Source organism: Oncorhynchus tshawytscha, linkage group LG28 (genome assembly GCF_018296145.1).
Source record: "Oncorhynchus tshawytscha isolate Ot180627B linkage group LG28, Otsh_v2.0, whole genome shotgun sequence".
Classification (NCBI taxonomy): Eukaryota; Metazoa; Chordata; class Actinopteri; order Salmoniformes; family Salmonidae; genus Oncorhynchus; species Oncorhynchus tshawytscha.
The window spans coordinates 29,741,002-29,759,100 of NC_056456.1; the positions used below are offsets into that span (position 1 = coordinate 29,741,002).

General features: G+C 41.2%; 1 protein-coding gene across 4 annotated transcripts; it reads left to right on the forward strand.

The window, feature by feature from the left end:
• Positions 1-379: 379 nt before the first annotated feature.
• LOC112227054 lies at positions 380-11,116 on the forward strand. Of its 4 annotated transcripts, none has more exons than XM_024391855.2 (4): positions 380-527; positions 7,621-9,622; positions 9,794-9,879; positions 10,256-11,116. In XM_024391855.2, the coding sequence occupies exons 2-4, from the start codon at positions 7,744-7,746 to the stop codon at positions 10,346-10,348; spliced, it is 2,058 nt and encodes a 685-aa protein (XP_024247623.1). In that variant the 5' UTR covers positions 380-527; positions 7,621-7,743; the 3' UTR covers positions 10,349-11,116. The 4 variants fall into 4 exon arrangements, with proteins under 4 accessions (XP_024247623.1, XP_024247621.1, XP_024247620.1 ...); XM_024391853.2 differs by lacking the exon at positions 380-527 and adding an exon at positions 2,136-2,595 and having other exon boundaries at positions 10,229-11,116; XM_024391852.2 differs by lacking the exon at positions 380-527 and adding an exon at positions 2,136-2,595.
• Positions 11,117-18,099: the final 6,983 nt, after the last annotated feature.

Genomic DNA, 18,099 nt, shown 5'->3' on the forward strand with positions numbered 1-18,099 from the left:
GGTAGTAGGTGCCAAGCGCACCGATTTGTGTCAAGAACTGCCACGCTGCTGGGTTTTTCACGCTCAACAGTTTCCTGTGTGTATCAAGAATGGTCCACCACCCAAAGTACGTCCAGCCAACTTGACCCAACTGTGGGAAGTATTGGAGTCACCATGGGCCAGCATCCCTGTGGAATGCTTTCGACACCTTGTAAAGTCCATGCCCCAATGAATTGAGGCAGTTCTGAGGGCTAAAGGGGGTGTAGCTCAATATTCTGAATGTTTTGTACAGTCAGTGCATTTACCGTGTAGCTGCCCTTAGCTTGTGATATTCAATGTGTGAGCCTGTGAACGCATGTTGCACACACAACTGTCATCAAAGCTTCTGTTTCGTGATTGGCTGATTTCCACGCACCCGATTTGTGTCGCTGCCTGCCGCTGTGGTGACTGTGTGTGTGTGTCAGACAGATGCAGACAGGCACACTCCACTTCATCACTCCACCACTGGACCAGTCCGAGCCTGAATCACTGTGGAAAGACCCTGAGAGGTAAGAGATCAGTAGGACAACATGACGTTTGGTCATCACCTAGTTATTCAGCATCAGGCTGATGACAAATAGCGACACTTTAGAGACGGTGACCAAAGTAGGAAGGTCACAAAAATGTGCTTTGCACTTGATAGTCTTGTAGAGGTGGTTACCAGTTCAGAGTATTGAGTTAGTACTGCTGGGATTGTATTCTGGAAGGCAAAAAGAGTGATAAAGATGGAGAGTGTTTGAGAGATACAGAGAGAAAAAGTGAGAGAGGGGGAGAGAAAGATAGAGATGTAGGCTAGAGTGTGAGAAAAAGAGGAGGAGAGAGCTCTGCTTTAACATAAGGTAGGTTGTGTTATTGGTATTTGGTTGATTCGGTTCTTACTGTGGCTTAAGTGTGTGGTTGAAGTGGATAGAAACAAAGCTCTGCCCCAGTGAGCCAGCTGAGCTGAGGAGAACATAGAGTGAGGGTGGATTAAACTGTAAAAACACTCACAGCAGCACTGAGCATTCCTGCATACACTAGAGAGGTTGTCAAGCTGACCACTGGTTTAAGACTGAGAGCAGTGTTTTTAAAAATGTGTTTTATAGGTTTTAATGCTGGATGGAGAGCTGAGAAAAGTTGTTGTGAGTTGAGGAAGCGCTTTTGAAAGCTACTCTGACATACAGTTTCGGTTTTTTGAACAGCTGGAATGCCCCCCTGGAACTCAAAATGTCAGAGTTATACAGGCCATTCACATTACAAGAGACAGATATATATCCAGGGTTGCCATTTTAGCCAATTTGGGACACTAAAACTAACTGTGCTTTGTAGAAATTTTGTTTAGCATATGGGGTAGATATGGTGGCTTTTGTTGGGGTTCTCCTCTTATTTTATTGAATTATTATTTTATTTTGTATTTAACCTTTATTTTATCAGGGAGTCATATTGGGAACAAGGTCTCTTTTACAGATGAGCCCTGAGTTACATAAATTAAAGAAAATACACACATCAAAATATAAATAGAAAATGGAAGCAGAAACTAAAACACGGTCATAAAAAACAAACGCGTTCAGCAGATTAACTGAACACCTTTATTAATGGTAGGCATACTGCCTCATTTATCCCAGCATGCCCAAAGTGAACAACTGATCCCAAATGTTGGACACAGAACAAAAGTGGAGCATTAAAAGATTAAAAAGCCAGTCCTGCCAAGGCACTCTCATCCACCTCACTTAAAGATCCATCATTGATCCAGATTGGAATGGCTTTTTAACAGCAGTGAGTTTTAACTGTGTCTAGGGGTTATTCTTCAATACAGTACCCTCACCAGAGACTTCACTCACTTGCACCACTCAGCTCTGGTTTATCCTTGAAATGACTGAAATATTTAGATGTTCTAATTGTCCACTTAGTCACAGAATATTAATACTATAACCCAGACAGCCCAAGCAATGAACTTAGGGGTCAGTCAATTGAAATAATTGTATGGACAAATCCTGACAGCTGGTAAAACACTGAAGCCCTTTATGGGAAAGGATTTTAATGGACCACAATGAATAATCAGTGAGCTAATGATTTCAGAGCAGCAATGACGTTGGTCATGGAAATCGAAAGGGTTCTAAAAAGTGCAGGCAAAATCAAACGTTCCATAGCTGGTCTCTGAAAGAGAAGGAGCCTGGGGGCGATAGCTGGTCTCTGAAAGAGAAGGAGCCTGGGGGCGATAGCTGGATGCTGCAGTATCCGATGCATACGCGCCCAACGTATCTATCTGTATGGGGATTGGGCAGGATGCTGTGAGAGAAGCGCGGGGGGTCGCGGGCGATGCAATGCATTTCAGTGGCGTTTATGCCAATACTTATTGCGTCTGCTCTAGTTAACTTCAGACAAATTTGCCTTTCGAATCGATAATTCCGACCGACACCTACCACACACACCCACATAAACGCGAATCTCTTCCTCCTTCAAATTAAACCTATGAATTACTCGCAACGGGTGGCCGCTTGGTTGAGTTCTCTACCAGTGAATGTAGTTCAAATAATATGTGGTCGCTTCGGTAAATTGGAGATGATATCCTTCTGGTTGCTCTGTTGGAGGCTGCTGGTAGGTACCAGATATGTTATCTTACCCAAGTATACTGTATATTTTCGCCACGGCCAGCTTGTTTTGATTGGCAACTCAAGGCTTGGATGGGTACATAAATCGCATGGATTTTGCACAGCTACGGCACGTGAGTTAATCTGTCACTATGCTTGGCATTTGCCTGGTCGGTGCATGTCTGTTTGCTATCTACATCACCCCGCAGAATGGTGTGAAATGTCTGTAATTTGCGCAGTGGGGTATCCTAAGCATTTTGCGCGTGACAATTTTATCTGTTGTCCAACATGTCTTTGGTCCTCAGCCATATGACAGGTGGTTGGCCTTTACGAAGATTTTAAAAATGTCCCTTTAAATTAAGGCATTTTTCACATTATTATCAGCCAAGCAATTCATTCTCATAAACATATTTACTCTCTGAGATTTCCTAGAATTGAATTTTCTCATTCTGTATCACTGCAAATGGTGGATCATTTTCCCATTGGTTGGGTATCCTGGGAAAATTGTGAACAGGTTATTCAGAGTACATCACTCAACCTTTGATGTAACAAGGGAAGGGCTGTGAGGGACTCTCCTCATACTCAACAATCAAGTCATCTTTCAGTTGTATTTTCCACCTCCCACGTAAACCGAACTGAGGGATTTCATCCTACTGTAACCAGCTGTTGATATCATCCTTGTTGTGTCTGCAGACGATCAAAACAGTAAACCTATCTTGGTTGTGCAGACCACAGACTCCATTTTGCAATGATTGAGTAGAAAACAGAACACATTACCTGTAGGATGTGCTGGGTCCATACACCTACAGCAGGCCACGTGGTCATGATATAACAGTACACATGGACAACACAAAGATACATGGCCATGCAGGTGAAATGAGTTGCTGATAGCCTGGCAGGTGAATCCATCCCTAGGCTTGTGGTAATTTGACCTTCTGCAAAGCACTCAAAAGATTTCCTTCTCATGGAATTTTCAAACTGTACATGTAAACATTCATAATGCTATTCAGTAACATATTTGTGTGTGTAAAGTAAAGCTCCCCACTGAGCACAACCTGGTTGAATCAATGTTTTTTCAACGTAATTTGTCAAGCTATTGTGACGTGGAATCTAAATGGAAAATACATTGGATTTGCAAAAAGTCATCAAAACTGTTGTTTTGAGGGTGACATTTCAACCACAGAATTATGTCATCATTATGTCACCAATTTTCAACCTTGTATAAAATATGTTTAGTTTGTACCTTTGAAACAACGTCAGAACTTCAATGTTATATCCACTATCAGAAAAAAAAAACAATAGGCTTAGCAGTACCTCCTACTGGAGAGCAAATGTATCTACAGCTATTGCATTTGGTCTCCCATCCCGGGGTTTAACCAAGCCGAGCTTTGAAATTTGTCACTAACTACTACCAATGTGTTACCGTGAGAATGATTATTTAGAGATTTCTTAAAAACTAAATATATTCACCATTGCTATCGAAGTCATTCAAAAGGGTAGGTTTAACAGTGCAAATTACATTTAACCATGCTGTATAAGCGTTTGCGAAGAAATCAAAAGCTATTGTTTCAATTCAGCCCAGGGTTCAACAAAAATAAACAATACATATAGGCCTAGGGTTCAACAAAAATAAACAATACATATAGGCCCAGGGTTCAACAAAAATAAACAATACATATAGGCCCAGGGTTCAACAAAATAAACAATACATATAGGCCTAGGGTTCAACAAAAATAAACAATACATATAGGCCTAGGGTTCAACAAAAATAAACAATACATATAGGCCCAGGGTTCAACAAAAATAAACAATACATATAGGCCCAGGGTTCAACAAAATAAACAATACATATAGGCCCAGGGTTCAACAAAAATAAACAATACATATAGGTCCAGGGTTCAACAAAATAAACAATACATATATACGCCCAGGGTTCAACAAAATAAACAATACATATAGGCCCAGGGTTCAACAAAATAAACAATACATATAGGCCCAGGGTTCAACAAAATAAATAATACATATAGGCCTAGGGTTCAACAAAATAAACAATACATATAGGCCCAGGGTTCAACAAAATAAACAATACATATAGGCCCAGGATTCAACAAAATAAAAAAATACATATAGCCCTAGGGTTCAACAAAATAATTAATACATATAGGTTCAGGGTTTCAAGCTTTAGTGAATGTCAAATTTAATATGTTGGATTCACGTCTCCATTTCAACCAGAAAATCGAAGTTAAAAGAACAGGAATAAATCAAATCAAACTTTATTTAAAGTGCATTTAAAGTTTGATTTGATAGTCCTGTTTTATTACTTGATTTTTGGTTGAGATGGAGATATTTGGTTGCGTTGACAACCAAACACAATTTAATCTCACTTTTGCAATACGTAAATAGCCTATTAACTTGTTGGATTCAATAGTCTACATGTTGGATTCACATCTCCAACTAAAACTAAAATAAAAGCTAACGAATAGGATGAAGCCAGTGGCTCAGATGAAACTATCCAAGCTTTAGGTACATCTCCTTTAAAATAGTGATATTTGTTTGTCAACCAACACAATTCAATATAACGTTTGTAATACAGTAAATAGCCTAAAGTTAAGGCTATGTAACAGTTTTTATTCAACTCATCCATGGCCACATTTAGAGGTTACTATAACTCTAAAGGTCTTATTATGTCATCATAGAAAGTGTGTATGTTCAGGATAGCATGCAAAGATCACAGGTCTGTGGAGATCTTCACAATATTAATGAACAAATATTAACAAATTCATTATATTATATATTAACAAATATAATGAACAAATTAATAAATCTTGTAATATAATCTCAACTACAATCCAGGTCATTTGGTAGTGCTATTAGATGAAGCACAGTGATAACACCTTAAATTGTAGTATAAATACAACATATCTGACATTGTAATCCCATTTGAACTTTGTTGTGTTTTTAAATGGTTGAAATTGAAGTCGTAACACATTTAGATGACAACTAAACCACAAAAATCTGACATTGTTTTTCCATGGGGAATTTGGTAGTGCTTTTAGATGGTTGAATGCATGTGATAACACATTGGGAATTCAACTAACTTCTGGCTGTCTTTTTGAGTGGGTAAATAAAGGTTGACATTTCATTGATCAACGTCTCAACCAAAAATTAGCTACATTTCCATGTTGAAATGACGTGGTGTGGCCAGTGGGTTAGGCTACCCTACTTTTCAACACATGTCCCTGTTGTATCATTCAAGATAAATCTGGTCCATCTGGCAGATCTAGCCATTACTGGTATTGCAGAGAGCTTACTGTACATTTAATACTGCTCTATGTACATTAAATATGACCCAGAGAATAAAAGATGTGAAAAGGCATCTCTCTTACAAGCTGCTCCCAGGAGGGCTTGGATTTTCATATCAGCAAGTTTCTAGGCAACCGTTCCAAAGCTATATTTATACCATATACAGTACAGCATGTTTGCTAAGAGATTCACACCAAGTGGACTTGATCTCCATCCAGGAGACAGTCAGAAACACCAGTATATGGGAGGAATAGTTTGTATGGTGGTGCACTGGAGAAGCAAAGCTAGTGCAAGTTAAGAGCTTCAAAGAAATCACTCCAACCATCAGCATTAGGATTGATACAGCATTATGGATGAATGACCAGTACATGTTGAATTCAGGTCTTAGTACAGTGTGGTGGATGGAGGCTGGGTTGGATGACCTGAGGGCTCGAATGTACTGATTCCCTGTACTGCAGTACCAGGACCCAATGTTCAAACGCTATTGGGACACAACCGAAATGACGGGGGCCGAGGTATTTCATTCTTACATAATGGATCCAATTTGTTCTTTCAGATGTGTTTATTCTGTTCTCTGCCCAATGCCATTGTCACAGTATGCAGCGCCACATGTTTGCAACATGTGCGTAAACAAACAAACACACACACACACACACTCAGAAACATGTGCAATGCTTTCAGCATGTTTTTGTTTTTCTTCAGATAAAGAAACTGTTGATTATTTGCAGATATGGGGTCTCCAAGCTTTCAAACAACTTAGGAAATAAGCACGCTACACAGCTTCACTTGAAAATAAGTGCTGTCCAACTGGTGGACAGTAGCCTATGCCAACTCCAATGGTGTGAATTATCAGTGTTGGTGTGTGGGTGTATTCACTATGCAATAAATGTTGTCTTAGCAAATGCTAGGTATGTTGATTAGGGCAACTGTGTGGGCTGATTTACTTACATCCCCTAATCAAGAAGTCAGTTTTAATCACATGTAAACTGTTATTAAGGGCCTCAGAAAATGGTCTGGTCACCATGTTTCATGCATACATGTACTGTATGTAGACAGCTTGCATCTCTTGTATGAAAACCTTATCCAAACATTCATCTAAAGACATACAGTATGTATGAGAACAAGCCCATCTCCCTTCACCTAGCCATTTTCTGTGTTTTTTTTAATGTATGTCAGTACTATGTTTGTTTTGACATCAACATGTTATCCCTGGCAGAATCACATGCTTGGCTGTGAAATTATCAAAATCATGCTAATTCTCACCCACTTACAGTGAAGCCATGCTCGGATTGAAGCATGTCTCATGGTATTTTATGCTTTCAAAAGATTTCCTCCCACCCTCGGTGAGCACCAGAGTGACGACGGTGTTTTGATGAAATTAAAATGGCGTGGTGAAACCCTGGTGTGTCATATCACAGAGAACCAAAATGATAACCAGTTAACCAGTCACTGTGGTGGGTGTTAAAAGCATAACATTATACCACCTATAAGGATAAACTATATATTTTTACATGGAACTGAGGGTACTGGCTGGTATAGGTGTTACTTAATTTGAGATTCACTAAATAAGGAATTCCACTCGCCACCACACTTCATCAAAAGAGCCATCGAAAAAAGACAAAAATACCTCATACCAGGTTCAGTAGGCTATCCCATTGATCTATTCAGATACCATTTTTTGGGGGTCTGCCTTATCCTACCCTTAAAGTGTTTTATTTGACTTCCATAGAGAGCCACAGCTGGAGTGAAGAGGATAAAGGGGAATGAAGTGAGAGAGAGCTGCAGTGCCAGTGCCAGCGACACTCCACAAGAGAAACAACAAGAACAAGAATCCCACTCTGGGGCCGTAGCCATGGAGACCAGCCAGCTTTCAGGGACGGACGAGCTAACAGACTATAAAATGGATTCTGGGGAAACGGAGGACCAGAGACCCCTGCTTAGTGAGAGCGAGGAAGAATGTGACCAAGAACCTTTCGCAGAATACAGAGGAACAAAAGAGAACATAAAAACGTCAGTGGATGAACCAGACGAGGATGATGAACATGTGGAGGGAAACAGAGAGGAGGGGATTCTCAACTTTGGGACAGGACAAGATGACTTCAGTCTAAAAGAGTTACTCAACTCCTCAAGTATATTTGGGAGTGAACCCGTTTGCAAGGTGGAAGACCTGCTTGCAGAAGATGACGTGGACAACTCTGCTCCATCAGAAGTGATGGTGACACAAGAGTCCATCTTGGAGCAGCTTATCCGAGAGGAGGTCTCCTCTGACGTTTCTACGGGGTCCTGTCATGACCTTGACCGAGACGACCTGAGTGACTGTCTGCAGGTAGAAATGGCCATCGTGTCATCAGACAGCGAGACTGATGACCAATGGAGGTCCACTTTTGCATCTACAGTCAACAAGGAGGAAAGGTGTGATGGAAATGCTCAAGATGCTCTCGAGAAGGATACATTTGCAGGGGAGGCAGAGAATGGGGCCAAGGATGAAACTGCAGATAGTCCTCACGAGCTTGAACAACCCGATTGCCCCACAGAATGCGAGATCCAAGACCAAGATATGTCCTCTGACCAGTTCAAGGTCTTATCAGAGATTCCAGAGGATGAGGAAGAGGCCAGCCAAGGCGGAGCTTGCAAAGTACGTCGTTCTACATCTGCAAGCTCTTCTGTAAGCTCTGACCCTGATAAGAAGGTTCCTCAAGACTACTGTGTGATACAAGAAATGACGAGCAAGAACGTTAGTACAGAGCATGTGGACTTCCAGGGGGCTCGGAAGCAGTGGCGCCAAATGGAGGAGCAGACCAAAGGACAGGTCCAGGTCCACCAGCCCACTGTCAGACAGCAGGGGATGTGCCAGGGAGGCCACAGCGCCATGTACACACCTGTCAGGAACATCGACCGACCCAGGAGGGACACCGAACTCGACAACCTCGCCCTGGGTGACTTTCATCACACCCAGTTCAGCCCATGTTCAGAAGACTCAGGTCTGGATGACCTCAGCTACAGGTCCCCTTACGAGGACTCAGACAACCCTGTCGAAAGGGAGATACGACAGACCATAGAGCGTGAGGAAAACTTCAGGCGGGAGAGAGGGATCGCAAAACAGGGTCAAGCTGGAGAATCATCCGCACATCCCAGACCAACCACTCTCTACCCCGGCAAGTACGGGAAAGGTTTTTGCCAGGAGGTGGAGGAGAAACGGAAGATGTTTGACTCTAGTGATCCCGGATGCAGGCCACTGAGGTCTCCAGACGCAAAAACCCCAACCTTCTCCATAGCCACCTCCCCCTCACCCACACCGAGGTGTGCGACCTACCATGAAATGACCGCCCAAAACGTGATCATCCTGGAGCCAGACTCCTACCCAGCCAGCCCAAGGCACCGCACCCGAGGATCCCTGCTATCCCCGGGTCCCAGCCGTTACAGCGAGTGGCCTTTGGAGACGTCAGCCAACGTCATCATTCTAGAGACGTCTAACCTGATCATTCGGAGTGCCTCAGAGTTCTGCCTGAGCTCGGCCTCCTGCCAGGAGACCCAGGAGAGCACATTTGTCAACAACCCCTTCTTCAAACTGCGCTCGCGGAGCTCCATGTCCCTGGTGGACCAGGAGATTAAGATGGTGAAGCAGAGGGAGGAGGAGTGGAGGAGGCAGAGGAGCCAGATGCACACCAGGGAGAAGTATGACACTGTTGTGGTGTCCCCGAACCTGGAGAACCTGAGCTTTGATACAGCAGGTATGTGCTGATGACTGATGAAGAGCACGGTTAATATGGGAAAGAGTTTGTGGTTTGTAGCTGTGTTGTGTTTTCATTGCATCACTAGTGGTCACCACTTGTCCAAATTTGTGATATAGGTCTCTAAGCATATGAATGTATGAGTATTAATGGTTTCTCTTTCTTCTTCAGAAGTGCCACTGAAATGTGTGTCTTCCCCTTCATCACCATCAAGGACTCGAAAGCTGGACCGCTCCACCCTGTCATGTGACCATAGGGTATGTCCTATCTTCTCCAATCATAATTAATCAACGAACAGATGTTAGCCTAGTCACCTGATCAAATGTTTGTGGTTTAGTCAACTCCCTTGTGGTGTTCGTTGTCATGCCAATTGCAAAACATGACCAGTGTAGAAAAAAATATTTTGTCATCTGATTGCCTCACTAAATGTCATCTGAATGCCTCACTAAATGTCATCTGAATGCCTCACTAAATGTCATCTGAATGCCTCACTAAATAACATTGCATGTGCTCATGTTTAATTGTGTTCATTACATTTTCTGATACTGTTTTTTCATTACAAACCATTTTATACACCATCCATTTTCACCTTGAAACTGCATGCAGTTTTACAGGTGAAACTCTTTCCCCCAGTTCCCAGAATCACTCTCCACATTACCAAGGAAAAAGAATGCGATGGCTCAGAGATGGGAGGCAGGACTATTTGTCAACCACGAACAAGAGTGAAGAACATCAAACCTGAATAATCCCATTCCATATTACTACAGCTGCCAACTTCCTGAACTTTGCTAGATGTTTCCAGTTCTATTATTGATACAGCTTGAATATATATATATTCATTACTGGTACTGTACTTTTAAAGTTATTGTGAAATAAAATATGTAATTGGTATTGTAAGAGATATGACACAATGTAATGAACACAGATGGACTACCGGATGAGTACATTATGATATTGTTCAGTTAAGATCTTTACATATTTTTAAGTACCGTCTTGGTTATACAAAAGAAAGATATTTATGGTATTTTCGTATTGTATTTTCCTCTAAATAGAGTTTAAACTAAAGAGGCAATAAGAATATTATGATAAATGTGGAAATCCAAAGCAGTAAAAAACGAATCTATCATTGTTCTAAAATAAAGAATGCATATTATGATTACCTATATAATTAACTTCATTTAAAATGTTTAATGTGATAGCCACTTATAGTATAGGATATTCAAAGCTTGACCCGACATTGCCATTTTGAGATGCCTTTTTCAACTATACTACTGTTTTTTATGCTTCACAATGTGATCTTTTTTGTTTGCAGGTGGTCTAGTATTATGTACTAAACTAATGCAAAACTCCAAGGTGAATACTTTAAAGTTTAAATTGTATTCTCTGTTATTTTAAGTGTTAAGTTGTTCCATGGAGATTTCGCTTTTGTTTGTATTTGTTATTCTCAATTGATAATTCTGCATCAAAATAAAGTTGTATTGACATTAAGGAAAATAATTGACTTGTCCTCTTGTTACCTAGAAATGGGTGTGCCTGTAAATGTGTATGGTTGTGTGTGTGTGTGTGTGTGTGTGTGTGTGTGTGTTTGTATGGTTGTGTGTGTGTCACGTTCTAACCTTAGTTCCTTCGTTATGTCTTTGTTTTAGTTTGGTCAGAGCGTGAATTGGGGTGGGTAGTCTACGTTCGTTTTCTATGTTGCGTTTATGTGTTTGGCCTGGTATGGTTCTCAATCAGAGGTAGGTGTCGTTCGCTGTCTCTTTTTGAGAATCGTACTTAGGTACTTAGGTAGCCTTTTCCCACCTGTGTTTTGGAGGTGATTATTTTCTGTTCTGTGTTTTTCCATTCACCGTACAGGACTGTTCGTTTGTCGTATTTTTGTTCAGTTATTTTATTAAAAACATGGACACTTACCACGCTGCGCATTGGTCCTCCTCTTCTTCCACCTACAACGATCGTTACAGTGTGTTGATTGGGTTATTGACTGGGAAGTCCACACTAGCTATAACACCAATAAAATTAAATCCCAGGTACAGTAGTCACAGGACGGGATAGTTAACTACAAATTCATGCATGATTAATTTATACAGTAGTATACTACAGGATACATTCCGTTTTGGAAAGATATCTGACATGCACATTAAAGTTCAACAAAAAGTGCATTTTCTAAATATTAATTAAGATATCAATAATTGATTGAAATAATAATTTGTGCATTCTCCCTTACAGCGCTTTACCAACAGAAATGTAATACACATGAACTCATATGGGACAAGGCTGTATCAAGATAATGCATTTCAATATACAGCTTAAATAGTTACATTCAAATGCTTTTCTCAATCAACCATTCATTTTTTTTATATGAAATTACACAATCTACATTTAAAGTGGCCTGTATGAATGTAGCTGCATTATACTGAGTATAACATTAAGGAGAAAAACTTGAAAGAAACACTTGAATCTTTGCTATATGGCATTCAGTACAGAGCTTCTCTGTTCAGATATAGACTAATTATAGTTATCTTTCAACAAAATGTGAAGATTGTAATCATGATAATAGATTTACAGTACTCTGCATTTTTCTGAGAAGTTGGAATAACAACATTAGCACAAAATCAATAGTACAAAAATGCTTTTGGTATGTGTGTGAAATTGATCATCTATCCAGTAAAAATGTTTTTGTTTAAATTATTCCCTACCATTTCCTTTCCCTCGATCTATAGATCGTACATCTGGTTCAGTGCCTTGATCTGCCTGTGGCCTGAATCTGAATAAGAATCACAATCCTTCATCATTCTAACAGCCAATGATACAGTGTCCTGTATCATGAAAAGGCCATCCTCACAGTTGTCACAATACACCGATGGTGTAAATAAAGCTGACCAGGAAATCCGCTATTCCCAATAACAAAGGTAACCATTTTGAACCATGCATCCTGTGAAAAAAGGATGTCATTTTATTAAATTGTCAAAAGTGCACAATTAAATAATATCTGACAAATAAAAATGGTATCTGCACCAATCTGTCAAGACAGCCATAATATGGAACTGTTAATAATTAGCTAAAAACCAGCAGCTGATTAGGTTCTGGGGCCAATATTATACGGTGCAGAATCAGTTACTAGTAAATCCCAAATATTTACTCATGAACATGAGCTTCTTGCGATATCTAGTCAAACCAAGACAATTTCATCAAAATATCAAGTTCAGGAGAAGAGTTCCATCCTAATTATCCGTCATTGGCTTTAAACCTGAATTCTTACTGGCCCGTATACTTCAAATCACTTAAAAGCTTCACAGAGATAACTCTTAAGTCTGTGCTTATGGTGTTACCCAAGTGCAGCCCTCTGAGTAGTAAGCAAGAATCCCCTGCTGGTCATTAGGGTCACTCGCTGTGGAAACAAGGTCACAACATCACAAAACAGGAAATTGGTGCTGAAAAGCTTTTCACCTTTGAATATGAAACAATGACAGCTCTTTCTACAGAAAGTGTGATCAATCACCTTTAACCTGCTATACATGTTAAAATTAATGGGAAAAGTGCATAATCTGAAAATAATTTATATATTCAAGTAACAGACCTATAAATCATGAAACAAGTTACGTGTTTTAATGTAGGCTTTTTATGGAGCACAAGGAACACTCTCAAGGAGAAACCCAATCAGCACCCCCAGCCAACAGGGGTGAGGCAGACTGCTGACCAATCCCCAAAAACATGGCCGACTGCATCACAACAGGAAAAGAGTATCACATAAAAAGAGTCGTTAGTAGCCCATTTCTACAATTTATCTTCTTAAAATTAGATTTTCAACCTAACCTTATGCCTAACACTAACTTTAAACCAAAAAGCTAATTTTGTAGCTAATTTTGACTTTGTGGCTGTGGAATCTAACTTTGTGGCTGTGGAACCTGACTCGGTGACAGTGGAACTGGACCTTGGGGACGATAGAAACTAGTGGAAACCAATGGAAATGATGGGCTCAAGTTATAGATAGGGTGAAGAGATTTTCCTGTTAAAGTCAGGAAAAACTCCTGGCTCTAAACAACAATTATTCAATGATGGGAAGTGGTCATAATCAGCTAACTGTGCAGTAACAGTGACATGAAATACGACAAAATTAGGATAATGTATGCACTTTAAGTTATTTAGCTCGACTATCAAATAGAAACAAATATGTACTAAGATAATATAAGTTCCAAAGGAGGACTAACCAGCCATAATCTCCCCATTGCACCCAGTGAAATACCCACCTCCTGCATTGAGAGAACAGCTAATCAGTGGTAAGAGTACAGGTTAATAATAGAAGCACACCTTATATAACAGCCATGGAGAGGATTTACAGAAAACAACAGCACCCCATTAAACACAGCATCCATCCACACATACACAGGTAATAACCAAACATCCATACCAGCAGCTTAGAGAAACCGTATTTTACAGCATCAGCATCTTCAGAGTATGATCATGTATGAGATGTAGATGACAGTTGGGCGTTACCTGGAGAAGGTCTGAGAGAGGCCATTATGGGCTGAAGTATAGCCAGGGCTGGGACAGTACAAATTCAACCACACCTTTGTTTCATCACAAAACCGGAGAGCAACAGCTGTCTGGTGAAGTCCACAAAGCATGTGGTATTAAATGACCTACAGCAGGGTCAAGCAGGTTAATGTTTCCGCCATTTTCGGACTAGTAAACAACTATTAATTTAGAACCACAGAGTGTTATCACAAGTCACAAAGAAAACAGGAGCTGCCTCCACTATTTCAGCACCATTTCAACTTTAACATTTCAACATCATCAAATAATCTATGCTTAGTCTAATACAGTGACAACTAAGATACCAAAAACCACTTAGTCCAATAAACGTAAGCTAGATATGATGTGGCTGTCCATGTCACTGATTTCTTTGTGTGTGTGTGTGTGTGTGTGTGTGTGTGTGTGTGTGTGGGTGGTTGTGTGTAAGTAGAAAAAACATGTTGACTCACCCTACTTGTAGTGAAACACCAAAGCTGTCCTCTCTTTCATGACTCTGCCATACAGTGCACGATTTTAGATTTTGTTGTCCTAGGCTACCTGGCTAAAATGCTTGCTTGCTTGCTAGCTAGCCTAACTTCAGTTCATGGGAAACGATGTGCCAAGCCAGCTAGTTAACATTAGCCTACTACATCTAGCTACATATTGAACTTCCTTCCTCTCAGGCCAGAGGCACAACGTCTGAATTTATGATTAGATCAGAATCGCTGTTATAATCACTGGCCAGTAAGGATAATTAAGTAAAACCAGAAGTCCAAATCCCTATCTCAATTCCTTGGCTAATTTAGGAAAGGGAGGATTTTAACTAGCTAGCTAGCCACCAGAGGACAACAACACAACGAGATACAACAATTAAAGTTTTTTTCTGTAAATTATTTGTTGATTTTGGTGTAATGTGAGTGCTGTGAATCCAAATCCAAACTGGCTTCCCTTGCATTTAATACTATAGGCGGCAGTAACGTTATTCTCTTTTTGACCAGACAGCCTCAGATAATGGCCTACACGTACTGAGACAGAAGGGCGCTGTTTCGCTCCCTCGGATGCTTTCTCCGATGAGATACATTCAGACTCTTTTGAATTGAAGGATAATTAGGGAACACAGAAAGACTAATATTATTTTTTAAATTATTTTTCTTGGTCAATTTTTTGGTGAAGCCTGGCTTCCCTTGGCATCCACGAATACATGCTACTGGATAAACAACACACTGTACATCAAACCACTTTTCCACTGAGGCCGGCATCCTACAACAAGATATGATGCTCTCTGCTGGCAAACTAAAGTTAAAGCAGGGCATAACAGCAAGAGTGAGTCAGAGTAAGAGGGGGGCCTGTATGTTTGCTGTAGCTCACCTTACTCTATCCTCCTTTGTAGATGAAAGGAAGAGTGAAGGTCAAACAGATAAGCAGCACTGTTAACACCATCAACCCTCGATGCATTTGAACATACACAGGACACTTACACTGTGTCTTTGATGCTTATCACCTTCAAGCAGTGACATATCAGTAACCGGAAGGTTGCAAGTTCAAATCCCCGAGCTGACAAGGTACAAATCTGTCATTCTGCCCCTGAACAGGCAGTTAACCCACTGTTCCTAGGCCGTCATTGAAAATAAGAATTTGTTCTTAACTGACTTGCCTAGTAAAATAAAGGTAAAATAAAAATAAAAAGGGACAACTTATTGTCCATGTACAGTGTATTTCCTGAGCCATTACATCTACAGCCTTTACATCTGTAACCTTTTACAACAGATGTTACATTTTAGTTCATCTGTTTGTTGTTACATACCTGGAAACTCATTTTCTGACTGAACAGTGTTTGCTCTGGGCAATCAGGTTTGAAGTAGCTGACTATGAAAGTGTCCGTGCTTCCAGCCAACATCCAAGCAATCAACATGAGAGTGCTTGATATTACAAAAGCGATAATGTAAACAATTTTAGATTACCCTTAATCATTCATAAATCAAGTCAATTAATGCCGTATATATCAAATTGTTGACGAAAGTCTGACATGATATATATATATATATACATACACTGCTCAAAAAAATAAAGGGAACACTAAAATAACACATCCTAGATCTGAACGAATGAATGAAATATTCTTATTAAATACTTTTTTCTTTACATAGTTGAATGTGCTGACAACAAAATCACACAAAAATGATCAATGGAAATCAAATTTATCAACCCATGGAGGTCTGGATTTGGAGTCACACTCAAAATTAAAGTGGAAAACCACACCACAGGCTGATCCAACCTCCACGTGCCTGTATGACCTCCCTACAACGCCTGGGCATGCTCCTGATGAGGTGGCGGATGGTCTCCTGAGGGATCTCCTCCCAGACCTGGACTAAAGCATCCGCCAACTCCTGGACAGTCTGTGGTGCAACGTGGCGTTGGTGGATGGAGAGAGACATGATGTCCCAGATGTGCTCAATTGGATTCAGGTCTGGGGAACGGGTGGGCCAGTCCATAGCATCAATGCCTTCCTCTTGCAGGAACTGCTGACACACTCCAGCCACATGAGGTCTAGCATTGTCTTGCATTAGGAGGAACCCAGGGCCAACCGCACCAGAATATGGTCTCACAAGGGGTCTGAGGATCTCATCTTGGTACCTAATGGCAGTCAGGCTACCTCTGGCGAGCACATGGAGGGCTGTGCGGCCCCCCAAAGAAATGCCACCCCACACCATGACTGACCCGCCGTCAAACAGGTCATGCTGGAGGATGTTGCAGGCAGCAGAACGTTCTCCATGGCGTCTCCAGACTGTCACGTCTGTCACATGTGCTCAGTGTGAACCTGCTTTCATCTGTGAAGAGCACAGGGCGCCAGTGGCGAATTTGCCAATCTTGGTGTTCTCTGGCAAATGAAAAACGTCCTTGCACGGTGTTGGGCTGTAAGCACAACCCCCACCTGTGGACGTCGGGCCCTCATACCACCCTCATGGAGTCTGTTTCTGACCATTTGAGCAGACACATGCACATTTGTGGCCTGCTGGAGGTCATTTTGCAGGGCTCTGGCAGTGCTCCTCCTTGCACAAAGGCGGAGGTAGCGGTCCTGCTGCTGGGTTGTTGCCCTCCTACGGCCTCCTCCACGTCTCCTGATGTACTGGCCTGTCTCCTGGTAGCGCCTCCATGCTCTGGACACTACGCGGACAGACACAGCAAACCTTTTTGCCACAGCTCGCATTGGTGTGCCATTCTGGAAGAGCTGCACTGTCTGAGCCACTTTTGTGGGTTGTAGACTCCGTCTCATGCTACCACTAGAGTGAAAGCACCGCCAGCATTCAAAAGTGACCAAAACATCAGCCAGGAAGCAACATTTTGGTTACTAGCCCAACGCTCTAACCACTAGGCTACCTGCCGCCCCAACCATATTAACATGGTATCACCGAAAGTTCTGTGAAGGGTACATTCTTATGCATTTGTTTTCCTGCTATTTTCAGTGTTCATTCCACTCACTGTGAAATTTCACAAGGAAGGGTGATCGGGAGCCGGTGAGAATCTCTGCTGGAACATTGATGACCTTCTACCGTGAGGATATGAGGGGTTAGGTCATGCTTGTGCACCACCCAGACAAGGCAATAGTCACAGAGGTGGACGAGTTAGCAGTAAGTCACTTACAGAAAGTCGGCTTCTCGTACCATCAGTGACATATACTGTGACTAATATGTCAGTGAAGGTGAGGTGACATTCAACGGGTAGACTCCATCTTTAGAAATAGGGCATACAATTAATAAGATGCCTGCTGTTCTATGACAGCATGATTGGAAGCCATTACAAAGGCAGAATTACTAAATAAATCATTTTGCCAACCTTCATCCAAAAAAACTTTAATCTCTATTCTCCATTCTTTGACAGCTTATCATTACCGTAATAAACAGGTCATAAAGTGGCCATTGAGGGGAAAAATGTATAGTTATATAAATGATTGAGGCCTTCTATCA

Excerpts from the sequence above, each read along its gene's own strand:
- LOC112227054 (XM_024391852.2), top strand. The coding sequence starts at position 2,470 with ATGAATTACTCGCAACGGGTGGCCGCTTGGTTGAGTTCTCTACCAGTG. Across the intron at positions 2,596-7,620 it reads TGCTCTGTTGGAGGCTGCTG|AGAGCCACAGCTGGAGTGAA; the intron begins GTAGGTACCAGA and ends TGACTTCCATAG. Across the intron at positions 9,880-10,255 it reads CCCTGTCATGTGACCATAGG|TTCCCAGAATCACTCTCCAC; the intron begins GTATGTCCTATC and ends TCTTTCCCCCAG.